General features: G+C 43.7%; 2 protein-coding genes across 4 annotated transcripts in view; both read left to right on the plus strand.

The window, feature by feature from the left end:
- The window catches only part of LOC143017542 (uncharacterized), a 16,237-nt gene extending 15,443 nt beyond the window's left edge, over positions 1 to 794 (plus strand). The window contains exon 2 of the mRNA XM_076172331.1: positions 700 to 794. Coding sequence (XP_076028446.1) covers positions 700 to 794 — 95 coding nt within the window. The remainder of the gene's footprint in view (positions 1 to 699) is intronic.
- Septin1 (Septin 1) overlaps positions 1 to 17,500 on the plus strand; it is a 231,472-nt gene that overhangs the window by 1,807 nt on the left and 212,165 nt on the right. For all 3 annotated transcript variants that reach the window (XM_076213809.1, XM_076213811.1, XM_076213808.1), the window contains exon 2: positions 14,969 to 15,088. In XM_076213809.1, the coding sequence (XP_076069924.1) occupies positions 14,984 to 15,088 (105 nt within the window). In that variant the 5' untranslated portion in view covers positions 14,969 to 14,983. The remainder of the gene's footprint in view (positions 1 to 14,968; positions 15,089 to 17,500) is intronic.

The raw sequence follows: 17,500 nt of genomic DNA on the forward strand, positions 1-17,500 counted from the left end.
TCACACACACACACACACACACACACACACACACACACACACACACACGACAGAGACTGCAGCAGATCCGAGGTGAATACACACACTCACACGCAAGTTCTGAGCTCTCATCCGGGAGGTTAATAACTGTTGATCACGGATCCAACACGAGATCCAAGATCATGGTGAATCTCACACAAAGATGTGCATTGAAGTGCAGCTTTTTAGCAATTACAACGCTTCAAACATCTCTTCTTGCAGTGTCGCGAGATAAGTTCATAGCAGGCGTGGGCTGGTTTGGGTAGCTGTGCCCAGTGCGACTCGTACACCTCCTTGTCATTCTTGACCCAGCCCCAGCTTGATGGAGGAGGTAGCTCTGGCATCGGTAGTGGTGTTGGACCCCACACGTTGCCTCCTCAGTAGGCTGCCCTCTTCACATGTTACAGTCCAACACCCAAGGGTCATTTATTTCCCGGAATTTACCAAAATTATAATAGGTATTAAAAGAATGAATGCTTAAAAGTTGAAAGTGGTGGGTCTGGATTTTATTAACCCTTTTTCACCGAAAACTAACTTTCCGATTTTCTCCAAAATATTAGGGTAGAGGAAACTGAAATGGGTATATCTCCTCTCTTATTCGGCCAATGATGTAGAAATATTCATCTTTTTTTTTTCTTCATCTCTAGATTTAATTGATATTAAACAAATTTAATTTTTCAGCCAAGGGTGCTGACCATAGGTCAAAAGATCAGGGACATGACCCAAAACTACCGGATTTGGGTTGTGCAACATTTCTGCTAATTCAAAACCCATAACCAGCCAAAAGTCTACTTAATACTCATGGAATGTAGAGATAAGATATATATGCAGTTTTTAAAACCAATTTGGTGTTCATATCACCTATATTCATGGAATGATTTAGCTTTGTAAAAATATTCTTTCTGCGATCGACTCATGCGGCTGTTTCGAATTTCGTCACTAAATGGCTAATCTTTATATGGGCCTATATTTATATCTATTTAATTCTACACACACTTGAATTGCCTTGGTAGCTAATTCTAAAAACAGAAATTTTGTCTCTCAATATTAATCTACTCCATTCCAGTTGTCTAAGGTATTTTCGGAGCCCAGCCCATGCTAGATAGAATAAGTAATCAGTAAAGATAAGTCTTCCTCTTCATCTGAAGAATAGCCTCCCTCTTGAACACCACTTTCATCATCTATTTCTTCCTGGAAATCAGACTCTTCAATAACTATTCTGACAGGAACATGTTAGCTTACAAATCATACTAACCTGAGTTTTTCATGGTCAACCTTCCACCCATGTCCTTCTGGACCAAATGCTACCGGATGAGGATACCTCGTTTTTTCCACACAAATGTCACAAAGTTTGTTCTTAGTAACTTTTGTTGAATTACCGTGCAGCATGGTTGTAGGGAACAGGCATCTGAAGCCTTGATCTTTTCCAATGGAGCTGCTTCTTTCTTATGGGCATACAACTTGCAGAACATATGAAATCTGGCTTCATTGACACTGGTCAGGTTACGAACTCAATACACTGCACATTTGTATTCCTCGACACTAGCTGCAACATCTGGATCAATCACATCTAATTCTCCAAGTTGGCTATTGGCCGCTGGGAATCTTTGATTACACATCATAATCTCAAATGGCTTCCATTTTCCTTTTTCCTTAATAATGTTGTGTAGTCACACCCTGTTAGTGCATGGAAGCTTGGGAGGGCATCACATATTGGCTCCGTGAATTAGGTTGCGTGATGCGATATAGCTATCATGCAGCTTGTGTTTTTCGAATTAATCCCATTTTCCATCCAAAGCTGAGCATTGATGTACCCAGCATGGTGTATGAGAAGCACAAATACGTCAGCGTCATTCCTTCGAGTTACAATCACTGGGACCGCACCATGATTGACACCAACAAAGTTTACATGAAAGAGTAGACTGCTGTCTACTTCTTCATGGTTGCTTTGAAGCTTATAAACTAGGACCCTTCTGACAGCTGGAGTGTAAAGCTGGCATTCATTCTCTACGGCAAAATAAAGTTCATGTCTTTAATGAATAAAGGCATATGTCTCTGATATCCACTCCTCCCTAATTTATTTATTTATTTATTTACTATTATTATTATTTATTTATTTATTTATTTATTTCTATTTATTTATCTATTTATTTATTTTATTTTACCTATTTATTTATTTATTTATTTATCTGTTTATTCATTTATATATATATTTATTTTTTCGGTTATTTATCTATTTATTTATTTATATATATATATATATATATATATATATATGTATATATATATATGTATATATATACATATATATGTATATATATATATATATATATATATATATATATTTATATATACATATATAGGAGCGCCATGCAATGTTGAGATTAGCTGGTCTCTTCTGAGGTGGACCAGTGATACTGTATGACGTGGGAAGTGTGGAGTTCCAGGAAAAAATCGTAATAAAGAGTTGATGGTGGAGATGTGCCTAGAAAGAGTTGATGATAGCGAATACAGTGTTTAGGAAGAAAGCCAAACACAAGGACACATGGGAGAGGGTGGTGGATGGAAGGGTGGTAGAGAGATCGTTAATGGACTATGTAATGGTAACCAGGAGTATAGTAGGAGTTTAGGATGTACATTTTCTAAGGGGAGAGAGCGGGGTAATATCAGATCATTTTTGGTGGAAGGTAAGATGAGAGTAGAGAATAAGTGGAGAAAGAGGAAAAGGGCAGAATTAGGGAGGTACTTAGAGTAAACTACTTAAATGAGAAAGAAAAGGAGAAGGAGTACAAGAAGAAGTTGAGAGAGGAGTGGGAGGGAGTGAAGGGTCGAGTAGAACTAGGGGTGGAGGAGGTATGGGGATGGTTCAAGGAGGGAGTCATACGGTGTGCAAAGATGGTGTGTGGAACAAGGAGGATGAGAGGAAATAGAAGTAAGGGTAGTGAGTGGTGGGATGAGAAAGCAAAGAAGAGCGTAGAAGAGAAGAAGCAAGCTTTCATAGATTGGTGACAAATTCGGACGAGGGAATGATATGAGAAGTATAAAGTAAAGAGAAGAGAAGTAAAGCATAGGATAAAGGAGGCAAAGAGGAGAGCAGATGTGAAATGGGGTACGAGTATGACAGAAAATTTTGAACGTAATAAAAAATATTTTGGGAGAAAATTAAGAGGAAGAGGAGGCGAATCAAGTAGAGAAGAAAAGGTAAAAGGTGCAGATGGAGAGATGATAATGGAAGAGAAGGCAGTGAGAGGAAAGTGGGCAGAGTATTTTAGGGAGTTGCTAAATGTGAAGGAGGATAGGGAGGGAAAGGTAGTTGCAGTGGGAAGCGCAAAGAAAATGACCGTGATGAGTGAGGAAAATGGAGGAGAAATAAAGAAAGATGAAGTGAAGGCAGTTGTTAAGATGATGAGAGCAGGTAAAGCACTCGGGTTGGATGGATACCATGCAGAATGTCTGAAAAAAGGAGGTAAAGTGATGGTGGACTGGCTGGTGAGATTATTTAATGTTTGCTTAAGAAAAGGTAGAGTGCCGGAGGACTGGAGGAGTGCCTTTATAATTCCATTTTACAAGGAAAAATGAGACAAGTGTGAGTGTAGTAGTTTCAGAGGGATTAGCTTGTTAAGTGTAGTTGGGAAGGCTTATGGGAGGGTTTTGATTGAGAGGATTAGGAAAGGAACTGAGGTGTAATTGGTGAGGAACAGTGTGGGTTTAGGACGGGTAGGGGTTGCGCAGATCAGATTTTTGTGGTAAGACAAATATGTCAAAAAGATGTAGGAAAAGGTAAGGATGTTTTTTGGGCTTTTATGGATTTGGAAAAGGCTTATGAGAGAGTAGACAGGAAGGCACTGTGGGAGGTATTGCAGATATATGGGATAGGAGGAAAGCTGTCAAGAGCAGTTAAGAGTTTTCCGTATTAGAGCTTGTGTTAGGATCAGAAATGGAGAGAGTGGGTGGTTTGAGGTAAATGTGGGACTTCGTCAGGGATGTGTTATGTCGCCCTGGCTGTTCAATTTATACATGGATTGGGTGGTATGAGAGGTAAATGGAAGGGTAGTGGGTCAGGGTGTAGAGATGGTTAAAGAAAATGGAGAAAAGTGGAAGATAAGCCAGTTTATATTTGCTGGCGACACTGCGCTTGTAGCAGGATCAGAGGAGGGATTGAGGAAGTTAGTGACAGAGTTTGGGAAAGTGTGCGAAAGAAGAAAGCTGAAGATAAATGTGGGTAAATGTAAGGTGATGAGGTGTACAAGGGGAGAGAGTGGCAGCAGACTGGAAATGAGTATAAAGGGAGAGAAACAGGAGGAAACGGATGATTTTAGATATTTGGGTGTGAATGTGGCAGGAAAGGGAATAATGGGGGTGGAGGTAGAATGTAGATTGAGAGAAGCAAGTAAATGCCTTGGTGGACTAAAAAGTGTAATGAGAAATAGACATTTGGGAATGGATGCTAAAAGAAGATTGTCTGAAGGAGTGATTGTGCCGACGGCACTGTATGGGGCAGAAACATAGAACATAAGGGAGGAAGAGAGAGGGAGTTTGAATGTGTTTGAGATGAGGTGCCTGAGAAGTATGACAGGGGTTACTAGGCTAGATAGTGTGAGAAATGAGGAGGAGAGGAGGAGAACAGGGGTGGAAAGGGAGTTGGGAGATAGGGTTACTGAAAGAGTATTAATAGGATGGTTTGGACACATGGAAAGAATGAGTGATAATAGAATAATAAAAGAGGTGTGGAAGGCAGAGGTGGAAGGAGTCAACATGATGGGTCGACCTAGGATGAGATGGATGGATTGGGTAAAAGGGGCATTGGGAAAGAGGGGAATGTCTGTTGAGGAAGGACGGGAGAGGACAGAAGATAGGGGTGAATGGAGAATATGGTGTATGAATGATGCTGTGATGCATGAGGGGGAGTGGGTGGGGGTTGGGGGGTGAGGGAGTATGTGTGAGGAATAAATTGACGCAACCCGAAGGGATTTCTCCCCATCTTCTCCTTTTCTGCATGAGGGGACGGAGGGGGGGCGTCACCGATTTAATAAAGCTGCCTTGCTGTGGATGCGCTGTGTCTTGCGACACTGCTTCTGACCCAGGACAGTGGGCAAGATGCAGGGATCACCCGTCTTTCAGAAGGTGCCAAGATAAGAAGGAGGTGAAGAGGGTAGAGAGGAGTGGAGTATGTAGGGGATGGAATGGGTAGGAGTGGTTTCTATGCCTTTGTTTTTTGGCTACCTCCCTTGTAAGGGGGGGAAAAGCCTTTCGTATATGTATCTATGTACTTACGCCAGACAGGCGTAAAGATTCAAAATTAGTACATGTAAATTTAATTAAAATATACCACCGAAGGGACCCTACTGATGAACCACGGAGACCTGTATCTTTAATTTCAAATGTTACACATACCACATCCACAAACAACTACCCCTAACTCCATCTTACTTGAAAATACAGAAACCCTACTCTCACATCTACCTTCATCGCACCGCGATGACATCATGCAACTCCTCACCAAATACCATATGGTATGTAGAGACCGCCCTGGTCTCTGTACCATTGCCGAGCACGACATAGTGCTCAAATCTAATTCTCCTCCTATTCGCCAGAGTCCATACAAGTTGCCCCCTCACAAACTGCAGATTCTTCGAGCAGAGGTCAACTATCTACTAGAGACGGGACTAGCCGTCCCTAGTTCATCGCCATGGGCGTCACCCTGTCTGCCCCTGCATAAGGAGATTAGCGAATGGTGGCTCTGCACAGACTATCGTCGCCTGCTACCTCTCAAAGGGCCATTAATGTAACCATCTCTGGGTTACCTAACACCCACGCTTACTTAGATGATCTCATTATCTTAGCACACACCTGATCAGACCACCTGAGCAAGTTAGATGCTCTCCTTGGTCGACTAGCAACAAACGGGTTCGTCATCTACTTGGTGAAATCTATTTTCGGGAACGCTACAGTACCGTACCTTGGGTACGTCGTAGGGAATGGACGATGCTGTCCCAAACAAGCCAACCTGAAGGCCATCCTGAGATTTCCTGTTCCCCAGAACCGCAAATCCCTTCAATGGTTTCTGGGAATGGCGGGATATTACTACCGATTCTGCAGGAACTTCTCGTCTGTAGCTGCTCCCTTACTGCTCTCACCAGCCCAGAGGAGAAGTTCGTCTGGACCATCGAATGCCAGACACCCTTCGAAGCACTCAAACAATTTCTAATCAACGAGCCAGTGCATCAAACCCCAGATTCCTCCCATCCCTTTGTACTACAAGTTGATGCATCTAGAGACGAAATCGTAGCTGCTCTCCTGCAGATGGGAGCAGACGACAAAACCTTGCATCCCGTCTGTTACTACTCCGCGAAGCTTCTCCCTCACCAATGAGCCTATTCCGCAGTGGGAAAAGAAGCCAGCCCTGGCGATGGTCTCAGCCTTCTCCCACTTTGAGTGCTATCTTAGTGTTCCCGTGGCTAAGATCTTAGTTTACACCTACCACAATCCCTTGGTATTCGTCGAGAGAGCCCGTCTCAGCAATCAACGTATTCACCGCTGGGCCTTGGCTTTCCAATCGTTAAACTTCCGAGTGGCTCGCATACTCGGAGAAGATAACCTACTTGCCGATAAATTATCGAGAGGAACAGAGAATTTTCCTCCCCCCGTGTCGTACAAATTACCAGTCCAGCTCGCTCACTCTACGCGGGACTCCAAAGGGGAGGAACTATTACAACCCAGGGATTCAAAATCTCTGTAATATTGAATCTGTAACATTAAGAATCAGGTAGGTTTTTTGCAAATTCTATCTTGTACAGCCAGCTTTCTTCTCCGCTCGTATCTCTCTGTTACCTGTTCCAACTTGCAAAGCCACACTCCCTTCTTGTGACTATAAATAGGCAGAACTTGACTTCATAAGCCTCTTTCGTTCTGATCCTTCTCCCTCCTGTCTCCACCGCCCTTGCTGCCCCGTAACCCCTAGCCTGAGTTGGTTATGTAAGTACAGAACTGTACAGCATATTTGTCAACCCTGACCTCTCAAGTGCGATTTATCATAGAATGTTTTAGCCTTTTCCTACATTGGTAGAACCTCCACTACATTAAGAAGACGTCTCCAACACCATCGAAACCAAGGCTCCATTTTTCAACAATACATTGACCACCACGACATGAAGCCCCCAATGAACACATTAATACACAACACTATTATACTCCACAAAGAAATAAATTTTAAAAGATTACAGATCGCTGAAGCTGTATCTATCACTACTCAACAGCCCTCCATCAACATACAACAAGCCCCAGACTTCATCCTCCCATCAGCCCGCCCCCCAGGAACACCTTGCCCACCAACGATCTCATAGACAACTTGACCCTGAACCCCCTCAGGAACATAATGGTTGCCAGGACCCTCAGCAACACCAATACCCCCATCACACAGGACCAAGAACTAGAAGCCAAGCTAGAGCTTCCTCTTTGCAGTCTGTGACGAGACTGATGACCTTCCTTATCCCTTCTAGTGACCTCACCCAAGGACTCCTCCCAACATCACCTACTTCGCTCAGTGATCTCTCCCAGAGTCATTCTTCGTCACCGCCTTCCATTGTGACCTCGCCTAGTGACTTCCTCGGACCCTGTCTTATCCCGGTGACTTCACCTAGGGACCTTCGGTGATCTCTCCTCCTTCCAACTTTCCCTGCTTCAAAAAGTGTGACGGTCGGCCACTATGCATCATTCTTCGCCTACTCTTCATTGATAGTAGACCTTACAGCCATCGCAGTTTTAGTTCTCACCCTGAAGAAGCCTCTGCAAGAGGCGAAAAAACTTAAGTTTTCGGTGTCAGTGTCAACAGCTTTTTGTACTGTTACGTAATATTATTATATTTTTCGGCATTCATCAGCGCCTATCTCTACACCTTATCCATGGAATTGACATCATGAATGATTTTGTTCATACTTTAAACTATGGAGAAAAAAAGACATTCTTCCAACTGAAGAAATTGTATCTTAAAATAGCCAAAGCTATTAGCGCAGTTGACTTTAATCAGAATATATATATATATATATATATATATATATATATATATATATATCCATATATATATATGTATATATATATATATATATATATATATACATAATATATATATATATATATATATATATATATATATATATCATACATATATATATATATATATATATATATATACATATATATATATGTGTGTGTGTGTGTATTCACCTCGGATCTGCTGCAGTCTCTGGCGAGACAGCCAGACACCACCCTACGGCAGTGAGCTCAGAGCTCATTATTTGCCGATCTCTGGGTAGGTCTGAGACCATTCACACACCACACACCGGGACAGCAAGGTCACAACTCCTTGACTAACGTCCCTTACCTACTCACTGCTAGGTGAACAGGGGTTACACGTGAAAGGAGACAAACCCAACTTATCTCCGCCCGGCCGGGGAATCGAACCCCGGTTCTCAAGCTTGTGAGGCCAGTGCTTTACCAATCCGCCACCGAGCCGTGTATGTGTGTGTGTGTGTGTGTATTCACCTTGTATTCCCCCTTGGTCTTTGGATCACGTGTTAGACTCGTGATCGACAGCTATTTCCCTCCCGGAAGAGAGCTCAGAGCTCGTATGACCGATCTATGGGTAATGCTATGACCTTTCACACACACACACACACCCAACTCCCCGCCCATGAAAGTCAGAGTAACGACCCGAAGCACAGCATACCGAAATAATTTCGGCCCTGGGCAGGATTCGAACCAGGTACTGCGAGCACCACCGTACTTCCCAGTCCAGCGCTCCACCAACCGCGCCACCGAGTCGTGTGTGTGTGTGTGTGTGTGTGTGTGTGTGTATTCACTATTCACTTGGTCCTTGGATCACGTGTTGGACTCGTGATCGACAGCTATTTCCCTCCCAGAAGAGAGCTCAAAGCTCGTAGGTCCGATCTATGGGTAATGCTATGACCTTGCACACACACACACACACCCAACTCCCCGCCCACGAGAGTCAGAGTAACGACCCGAAGCGCAGCGTGACCAAGCTGGTGATCTACTCTCTGAACAGCAACATCTTCAGGGAGCAGATTATGCGCGCCATCCACTGCGCTCGGTGGTGAGCACCAGGGCACCAGATCGTCATATTGGGAAGAGCACCTCGAAAGAGGACGTTGGTGAGCTCTGCCAGTTCCCTGTAGTCGTCTTGGGGCTGTTTCTGGATCATGATGGCATTCAGGGATTCAATGATGGCTTCCCTCTTGGTAATCAAGGTCTCGTGGAGGTCGGGAAGAGGCTGGATTGCCGAACGATCGATGAACTGCCAGTACTCCTTGAATCGCGAAAAGAGGTTGATCTCAGGGCCAGGAGAGGGTCCAAAGCACGAAACAAAAGCCTTTTCAACTAGAATTTCGTGCACGTGGTGACAGCAGGCGAACGAGAATAGGGGCCGCTCCATCTTTTCCTGCAGTAAGGTGCAGGCTTCGTTGACATCGCCAGTGTTTGCACTGGTGGTGTCGAAGCACATCCCTATGACGCGATCATTGATTCCCCAGTCTTCCAGACACTCAATGACAGCTGTGGCGGTAGCCTCACCCGTCCCAGCACGCAGCTTTGGAACACCCAAGAGTTTCTCCACACCTTTACCGGTGACAATGATGGCGAGCCGGTCGGCCCGAGATCCGTCATATTGAGAGACGATTTTACTGTCCCAGTGGACGGTGAGGGGAGTCTGCGGACTGAATGCCTCCTTAATTTCTCCCGGCAGCGACGCCCGGTACTTGGATCTTGCCTTTCGGGTGGACTCCGTGTTGAGGACGAGTTCCAGAGGATCATGGCCCAAGCTACTTGCCGTTGCGGCTACGATTCGAAGAGCCTGACGGCTGCTGACCCCTGTCCGATCTAGCGCGCCGACTAGATCAGGGGACATGACCATCTTGGTCCCCCGTATTCTCGCTTTCATGGGCGGTGAGGCTCTTTCGTCGCCAGATGTGGAGGTTGAGGAGGGACGGATTGGACTGGAGGATGCGGACGAGGAGGACTCCAATTCCACGGTCTCCTCTGCCATCGACGACCGTTCGCGTCCACCACGTACAGCAGTTCTCTCTCGTCGACGGACCCCAGCTTCCAACTTCTTGTCATGCCCCGCCATGGAACCCCGTCCCCCTTCTCCCGCTGCGCCATGAGGAAGTCCTTGTCCTCCTTGATGGTCATCAGGGCAAGTATCTTCTTTTTACTGACTTCTCTTCCATTATCATCTCTATCTGCACCTTTTACCTTTTCTTTTCTACTTGATTCGCCTCTTCTTCCTCTTAGTTATCCTTCCAAAACACCTTTTCATTACTTTAAAAAAATTCTGTCATACTCTTACCCCCATTTCACATCTGCTCTCCTCTTTTTCTCCTTCACCTTATGATTTACTTCTCTTCTCTTTTCTTTGTATCTCTCACATGATTCTCTCGTTCTATTTTGTAACCAACCTGTGAAAGCTCGCCTCTTCTCTTCTACAACCTTCTTTGCTTCCTTATCCCACCACTCACTATCCTTCCTTCTATTTCCTCCCATCCTCCTTGTTCTACACACCATCTTTGGACACCTTATGACTCCCTCCTTGAACCATCCCCATTCCTCCTCCACTCCTAGTTCTACTCGACCCTTCACTCCCTCCCACTCCTCCTTCAGCTTCTTCTTGTACTCCTTCTCCTTTTCTTTCTCATTTAAGCATTTCACTCTAATCACCTTGCTACCTTCTCTCCTTATCCTCTTCCTTCATCTATCCTCCACTCTCAAATTACTTTCCACCAAACAATTATCTGATATTTCCCCACTCTATCTACCACCCTTCCATCCACTACCCTCTCACATATGTACTTATGCTTGACTTTCTTCCTAAACACTGTATTTGCTATCATCAACTCTCTTTCGAGACACATCTCCATCAACTCTCCACCACGATTTTTTCCTGGAACTCCATACTTCCCAACCACTCCGTCTATTGGTTCATTCCCTACTCTAGCATTAAGGTCTCCCAATACATCTACATTGACGTTTCTCCATAATCTCTCTATGCACTCATTTAAATCTATCCAAAAGGCCTCCCTTTCCTCTACACTCTTCTCACAACCAGGACCATATGCACTTACAAAAACTCACATCTCCCTTCCCAGTTTCACCTTCATCCACATTAACCATGAAGAAACCTCCTTCCACTCCATCACACGCTTACCTATCTTTTCACTTACTAGTATAGCCACCCCTTCTCTCCCTCGTCCTCTCTTCACTCCTGAGATCCTCCCAACTACACTTCCAAACTCAAACTCGCTGTCACCCCCGTCGTCTCCTCTCAGAGCGTTTCTATTCTCTTTGTTCTAGAAGTTATTCTTGAGGGGTGAATAAAGTAGGTGTATTTTTTCTGATGCTTGTTGGTCTCAATCAGTACACCTCGAGAATCCCACCCGGAACTCTCTACATTACGTCAAGCCACCTTCGTTCTGACATTACTTTTTCATTCATCTAATAGTCTTTTACTTCTCAAACAAGTGCCACACCTTAAGGGCATGACTTTTCCTTTCTGCACCAATGATTTTTCTCCTCCTCCACCTTTTTCTCCAATTAGAGAGGCTGTTATACTCTTCTAAACAATATCACCACGTAAGCATTATGTCGTAACAAAGTTGGCTTGTCCTCTTACAATTAAAAGACAAAACAATATCGCAACCACCAGGCGACACTCCGCATTGTCTTACATATACAAGGTGCGAGTCTGACTCGGCTATCCTTGTCGCCTGTCGGCCGTTGTATCATAACATCCTAATAAAAAGACCATAAAGTTTCCTACCAATCCTTCTACCCCTTGATCTACTCCGATCTACCTTAAATGTCTACCTCTATCTACCGGCCTCTTACACTCGCCCCTCCCTCTCAATTTAGTTTCACTCAATGGCAACACGTCCATCTTTCTCCCCACAAACACAATACCTATCTCTTCCCTTTTACTTTCATCTGTACCACACCCACGCACATTAAAAGACCCAAAATTTAGGGTACCGTTTGGAAAACTTCTCCCAGACCCTCTTATGCCTTTACTTTTTTTAGGAATGCCCCCTTTGGGACTATAGGGAGAAAGATGCCTAGTCCTATCCCCGTCCCATTTTTGTCGCCTCATACGACTCAAGTGGAAGTACTTGGTGGCAGTATTTTTCACCCACCACAGTGTTCGGCGAAATGAGAAAATGGATGTTCAGAGAAACAAGAGTGGGGGGGGACAGCATAACAGAGGGACAGTCGCGGTATAATAAAGTATCATAGATTTACTCTGTTGCAGGCCAGGAGAAAACCTCTGGATGATATAGGCTCCTCCTACAAATGATTATGATTGGCTACGAATCTCTCTATATACTACAAATGGCCAATGGGAACACATGCCTTTTCTTAAACATCCCTGCCTTCCTCAGACAGGTCTTGGTTCATTCTGGGTCGGAGGTCACGAGTCCATTAAGGAAAGGCGACCTCACAAGACAGAAATGGTGTTTATGGCTTGATAAGGTGCCCAGCCCGCGATGCGATGACGAAAACTAGTATCACTGTCTAGTATCAACTAGTATCAACCAGTGGTGATGTTACCGTCGTCAAACCAATCACCACGCATATACCAAGGGCTTTTTCCCCCTTACACGGGGGATAGCCAAAAAGAAAAAGGAATAGAAACCACTCCCACCCATTCTATCCCCTAGAGATTTCACTTCCCTCCACCCTCCTCCCTCCCTCTCATCTTGGCACCTCCTGGATGACGGGTCATCCCTGCATCCTGTCCACTGCCCTGGGTCAGAAGCAGTGTCGCAAGACACAGCACATCCACAGGAAGGCCGTTTCATTAATTCGGTGATCCCCCCTCTGTCCTCTCCCGTCCTTCCTCAACAGACATTCCTCTCTTTTGTAATGCGCCTTTTACCCCATCCATCCACCTCATCCTAGGACGCCCCCTCATATTCATTCCTTCCACCTCTGCCTTCCACACCTCTTTTACCAATCTTTCTTCACTCATTCTTTCCATGTGTCCAAACCATCATAATATTCTTTTATCAACCCTATTTCCCAACTCTCTTTCCACTCCTTCATATAACCTCCTCTTAGCATCCATTCCCAGATGTCTATTTCTCATCACGCTTTTTAATCCACCAAGGCATTTACTCGCTTCTCTCAAACTACATTCGCACCCAAGTATCTAAAACTATCCACTTCCTCCAGTCTATCTCCCTTAATGCTCACCTCCAGTCTGCTGTCACTCTCTCCCCTTGTACATCTCATCACCTTACTTTTGCCCACATTTATCTTCAGCTTCCTTCTTTCACATACCTCAAACTCTGTCACTAACTTCCTCAATCCCTCCTCTGATCCTGCTACAAGCGCAGTGTCGTCAGCAAACAAGTACACAACAAGTGATATCTAGCGGCAGAAATTCGTATTGCTACTGGTTTGGGCAAAATATTCAAGTTCTCGGAAAGTCTGGGTAGAGGTTACCTATTTCCTTTTCACCTCAGTTTCACGTGGATGAAATTTTATCCCTTTCTCCCGCCCTTCGCCCAATTCAAAAGCAGTGCAACAAAGCACAACACACCTACAGCAGCGCCAACCGCTTCATTTAAAAGGTGACCCTCCCTCCTTGTACCCTTATGCCTAGATAGAAAAGACAACGGGGGAAATCGTATATACTTTTCAAGCCAATTTTGATCGATGAAGGCAGACAAGTGACTACAGACGTAACTCTTTTCATGCACGTCACATTTCGGCAAGTACGAGCAAATAAAGTGCATATAATTGTTTGTTCGTTCGTCGTTGGCATCCCCTCGTTGTCCGAGGATGGGAGGACCCTCGTTTCCTTCTCTTCAGGATGTTCCTCCGCGTCGATGTCTAATATGGCTGAGCAACCCCAGTCGGTGCCGGAAAAGCCGCGGGCATGAATCGCAGGAGAGGGTCGGTGAAGGCTGGGGCTGCGTCGCCTTCGCTTTCCTCTCCTGGAGAGGAGAGGAAAGCATATAATCACTAAACAAATATTGCAAGATAAAACAAAAACTACAAATACAAATACTAACATAAACTACGACAAGAAACGCTTCTAATGCACAGTAAAATCACATCTGCCTGCCTATGGTTGGGTCACTATCCGACATACAATCCTGCCACATTCACACACACACACACACACACACACACACACACACACACACACACACACACACACACACACACACACAAAATAGCAATTCAACATTAATTATCTGAAAGGATTTATGAGCTAACACGTAGGCTGTTATTGAATAACTATAAGTCATGGGTATGCAAGATGTACTCGAAGCCAAAGTATGAATGAAAAGGTTTTAGTAAACCAAGATCCCCCCTCACTCCACAACTTCCCACCCACTTGCATTCCATCACCTTTCCTCCCTCCCTTCCTTCCCTTTTCCTTATTTCTTTCCTCTCCTTCCTCCAAATCACACTCTACAATTTGACCCCTTAAGCATCATGATGCGCTGTATACGCTCTGCTATAGCAAATATTTGACGATTTCTTTAACCCAAGCGGAAGACCCTAGCCTAAACGGATTTTGGTCGATGTAGATCCCGGTTAACTGAACATCTAAGTAACCTTACAATTAATCCTGATCCTTCGGCACATCAAAATCTGTATTGCACTATCATACTGAGAGAATGATTAATTATCAGTGAAGTTTCACCAAAATTACTCCTGCTACCATTAATCATCACGTCTACCTTTATTGGCTTCCATACAGCATCTCTCTGCAATACCTCCACCATTGAAGTCACCAGTAGATCATCCACAAACGCAGTTGCCATCAGCTTTTTTTATGCCATTACCACAATTTCTGGTACCTTGTCTATTTACTACCCTCATTCTATTTCTGTACCTGTATTCATATTTCCTTATTTTCTTCCAACAGAAGCAGTGCACGAACATGGCTGAGTCCTTGTGTTCACCGTACAGCAGTCCAGCCTTGAGCCCGCGCAGTCCCACTAGCCCAACAACTCCGGGGAGACACATCAAAGTAAAAAAGAACCCGGTGAGACCTTCCAACGTCATTAACTTAATGACCTACTTTAGTGGCACGTGTGATAACATTCTCATCTCGTGAGTTTGATTATCTACAGCAGTTTACAATGACCTAATAAAAAACAAAATGTACATTATTATAATATATAAACAGATGTATGAGTAAAGCCATACATAGAAGTATTAATTGTTTATTGAATTAGTTCAATAAAGGCATTATAGAATACCATTTTGGAAATAATAAGTATATAAATCTAATAACTTAGAACTGGAGTACATAGATCGTTTCTATGGGAAGTTTATTCCTTTCACTGAATACGCGGTTGGCGAAGTTGTACACACGCAAATACACATATATACATATATATATATATATATATATATATATATATATATATATATATATATATACATATATATATATATATATATATATATATATATATATATATATATATCAGGGTGATTTTTTTTTTTTTTCAGAGCCATTTTTCATTTTTTCTTAAATTTCACCAGAGCCATTTTTTTTTAATTACCAGAGCCATTTTTTAATACTTCCAGAGCCACGTTTTTGCAGGTTCGATTTCATTCAAACTATTGGAAGGCTAAATCATTTCTCATGTGCATGTGGGTGGAAATGCACGACAAACCTTGCAATACACCGTTAGAGTACCATTACTGCCCCGATCCACTTCAAGCTAATCTAGGTTCCACGAGCGTATAGTAGATTCATGCTTTACTGGTTTTCGTTTTCCTTGGCCCTTGCCCGTAGAGTTTGAATTAGGGTTTGCTGGTCCAGAAGCGGTTCCTGTCGTCAAAACACTTTCTCTCGATTCTGAAAAGACTGAATCTGAGGGCAAACCATCTTCACTCATCTTCACTCGCTTCACTAGAAATTGCTCCATGATGTACGATCATCGAAAGTTTGGCATAGACGTGACGTACAAACGTAGACCTAGCTACCGTAAACCTAGCAACCGTAAACCTAAGCTAGCTAACGAATTTTTTTTTATTTTTGTATTTTCTATTCTCCCTCCAAAGATCCATATTCATGAACTAAATATATAATTATCAAATGTTCATATTTATACTTAAATTTATTTACTTTCAATTACTAACCCAACATTTTATTCTATTTTGTTTTCTCATAAATACGCGAACGAGGTTATAAATGGGATTTCCCAGTTTCCCTCCTAGGCCTCGAGCGAGTTTGCATATGTACAGTGTACGTATGCATGCGGTGATGGGGTATTGGGTATGGTGCATTGTACATGTAGTCAGCGCGTTGATTGGACAGCTAGCTGCAAGCAACCAATGAACTTCCCTGCATACAGGTACTATGCAATTCGCAACTAGCGACATTATGTAGCACGATAGTCGTGTAGAGTCTAGTCAACATGTACTAGTATACGCGCGCATGCAGCTAGTACGAAGCCAGGCTAGGTAAGCCATTGAATTCTAGCAGATATACCGCGTACACATACGTACGTACATCAACAAATTAAAGTTGATTGATGTGTTGCGTTTATGATATCGATTGATAATGCAATGATTGATTGTATCGTTCACTAGGTACGGGGTAGTGGTTTGTGTAAACTCGTGTTAAGTTTATACCCCTTTATTCAAAGCTTCCTGGTTTGACACTTATGGTATATACACTGTCAACTGTTAAACAGAACGATACAATCCTGGTTACATAGATAACTGTTTATCACACCTCTTCTTGCACAACACCCGTCATCGTCCCAACTCCTCTCTCGGCCCGGCGCATCTCGTGGTCATTGGCCGGAAGTGCCAACCTCAACACTTTCTCGTGTTGTCTTTAGTCTTGAGATTAACAATAATTTCGAGAAGGTCCGTTGTCTCACATGGGTGTTGCAACTGCATTGATTACGTATTGCTGTCTACTATCATACATGTTAATTATATATCCAGGGGAGGACCGTCAGTATACGTAATATCGTATGTCAGTACTGGGTGGCTACTAGATTGATCGCGTGTGTTCGTTTGTGTGTGTGTGTGTTTGGTGGTCGACGGTGTTGTCGCGAAGCCAAAGGATTGACTCAGCGATTTGTGGGTTCCACTGGGCCTCGCCTTATTGACTCAGCGATTTGAATGCCCGTGGTGGACAGTGAGTTAAGAAGTGGGTTATATGACTGGGGTTATATTACTCGTTGTGTATATGAGACGTATACATGATCACGGTTAAGTTGTGTTCGCTCTGATCCTTTCATCAATGGTGATGGGATTCAGGGATTGCCATATGATGGATAATGCATGAAAAACGTTTAATCTTGCCGCGGGAGCGATTTTTTTTTTTTTTTTGGGGGGGGGGGGGATCGCTCCCGCTATTGGATTTGCGAGAGCGACTTTGGAACTTTCCCGAGCGAAATCGCTCGTCGCTCCCGTGTATTTTTTCGCT

This window comes from Oratosquilla oratoria, chromosome 32, assembly GCF_046742065.1.
Source record: "Oratosquilla oratoria isolate Oo_2021 chromosome 32, ASM4674206v1, whole genome shotgun sequence".
NCBI lineage: Eukaryota > Metazoa > Arthropoda > Malacostraca > Stomatopoda > Squillidae > Oratosquilla > Oratosquilla oratoria.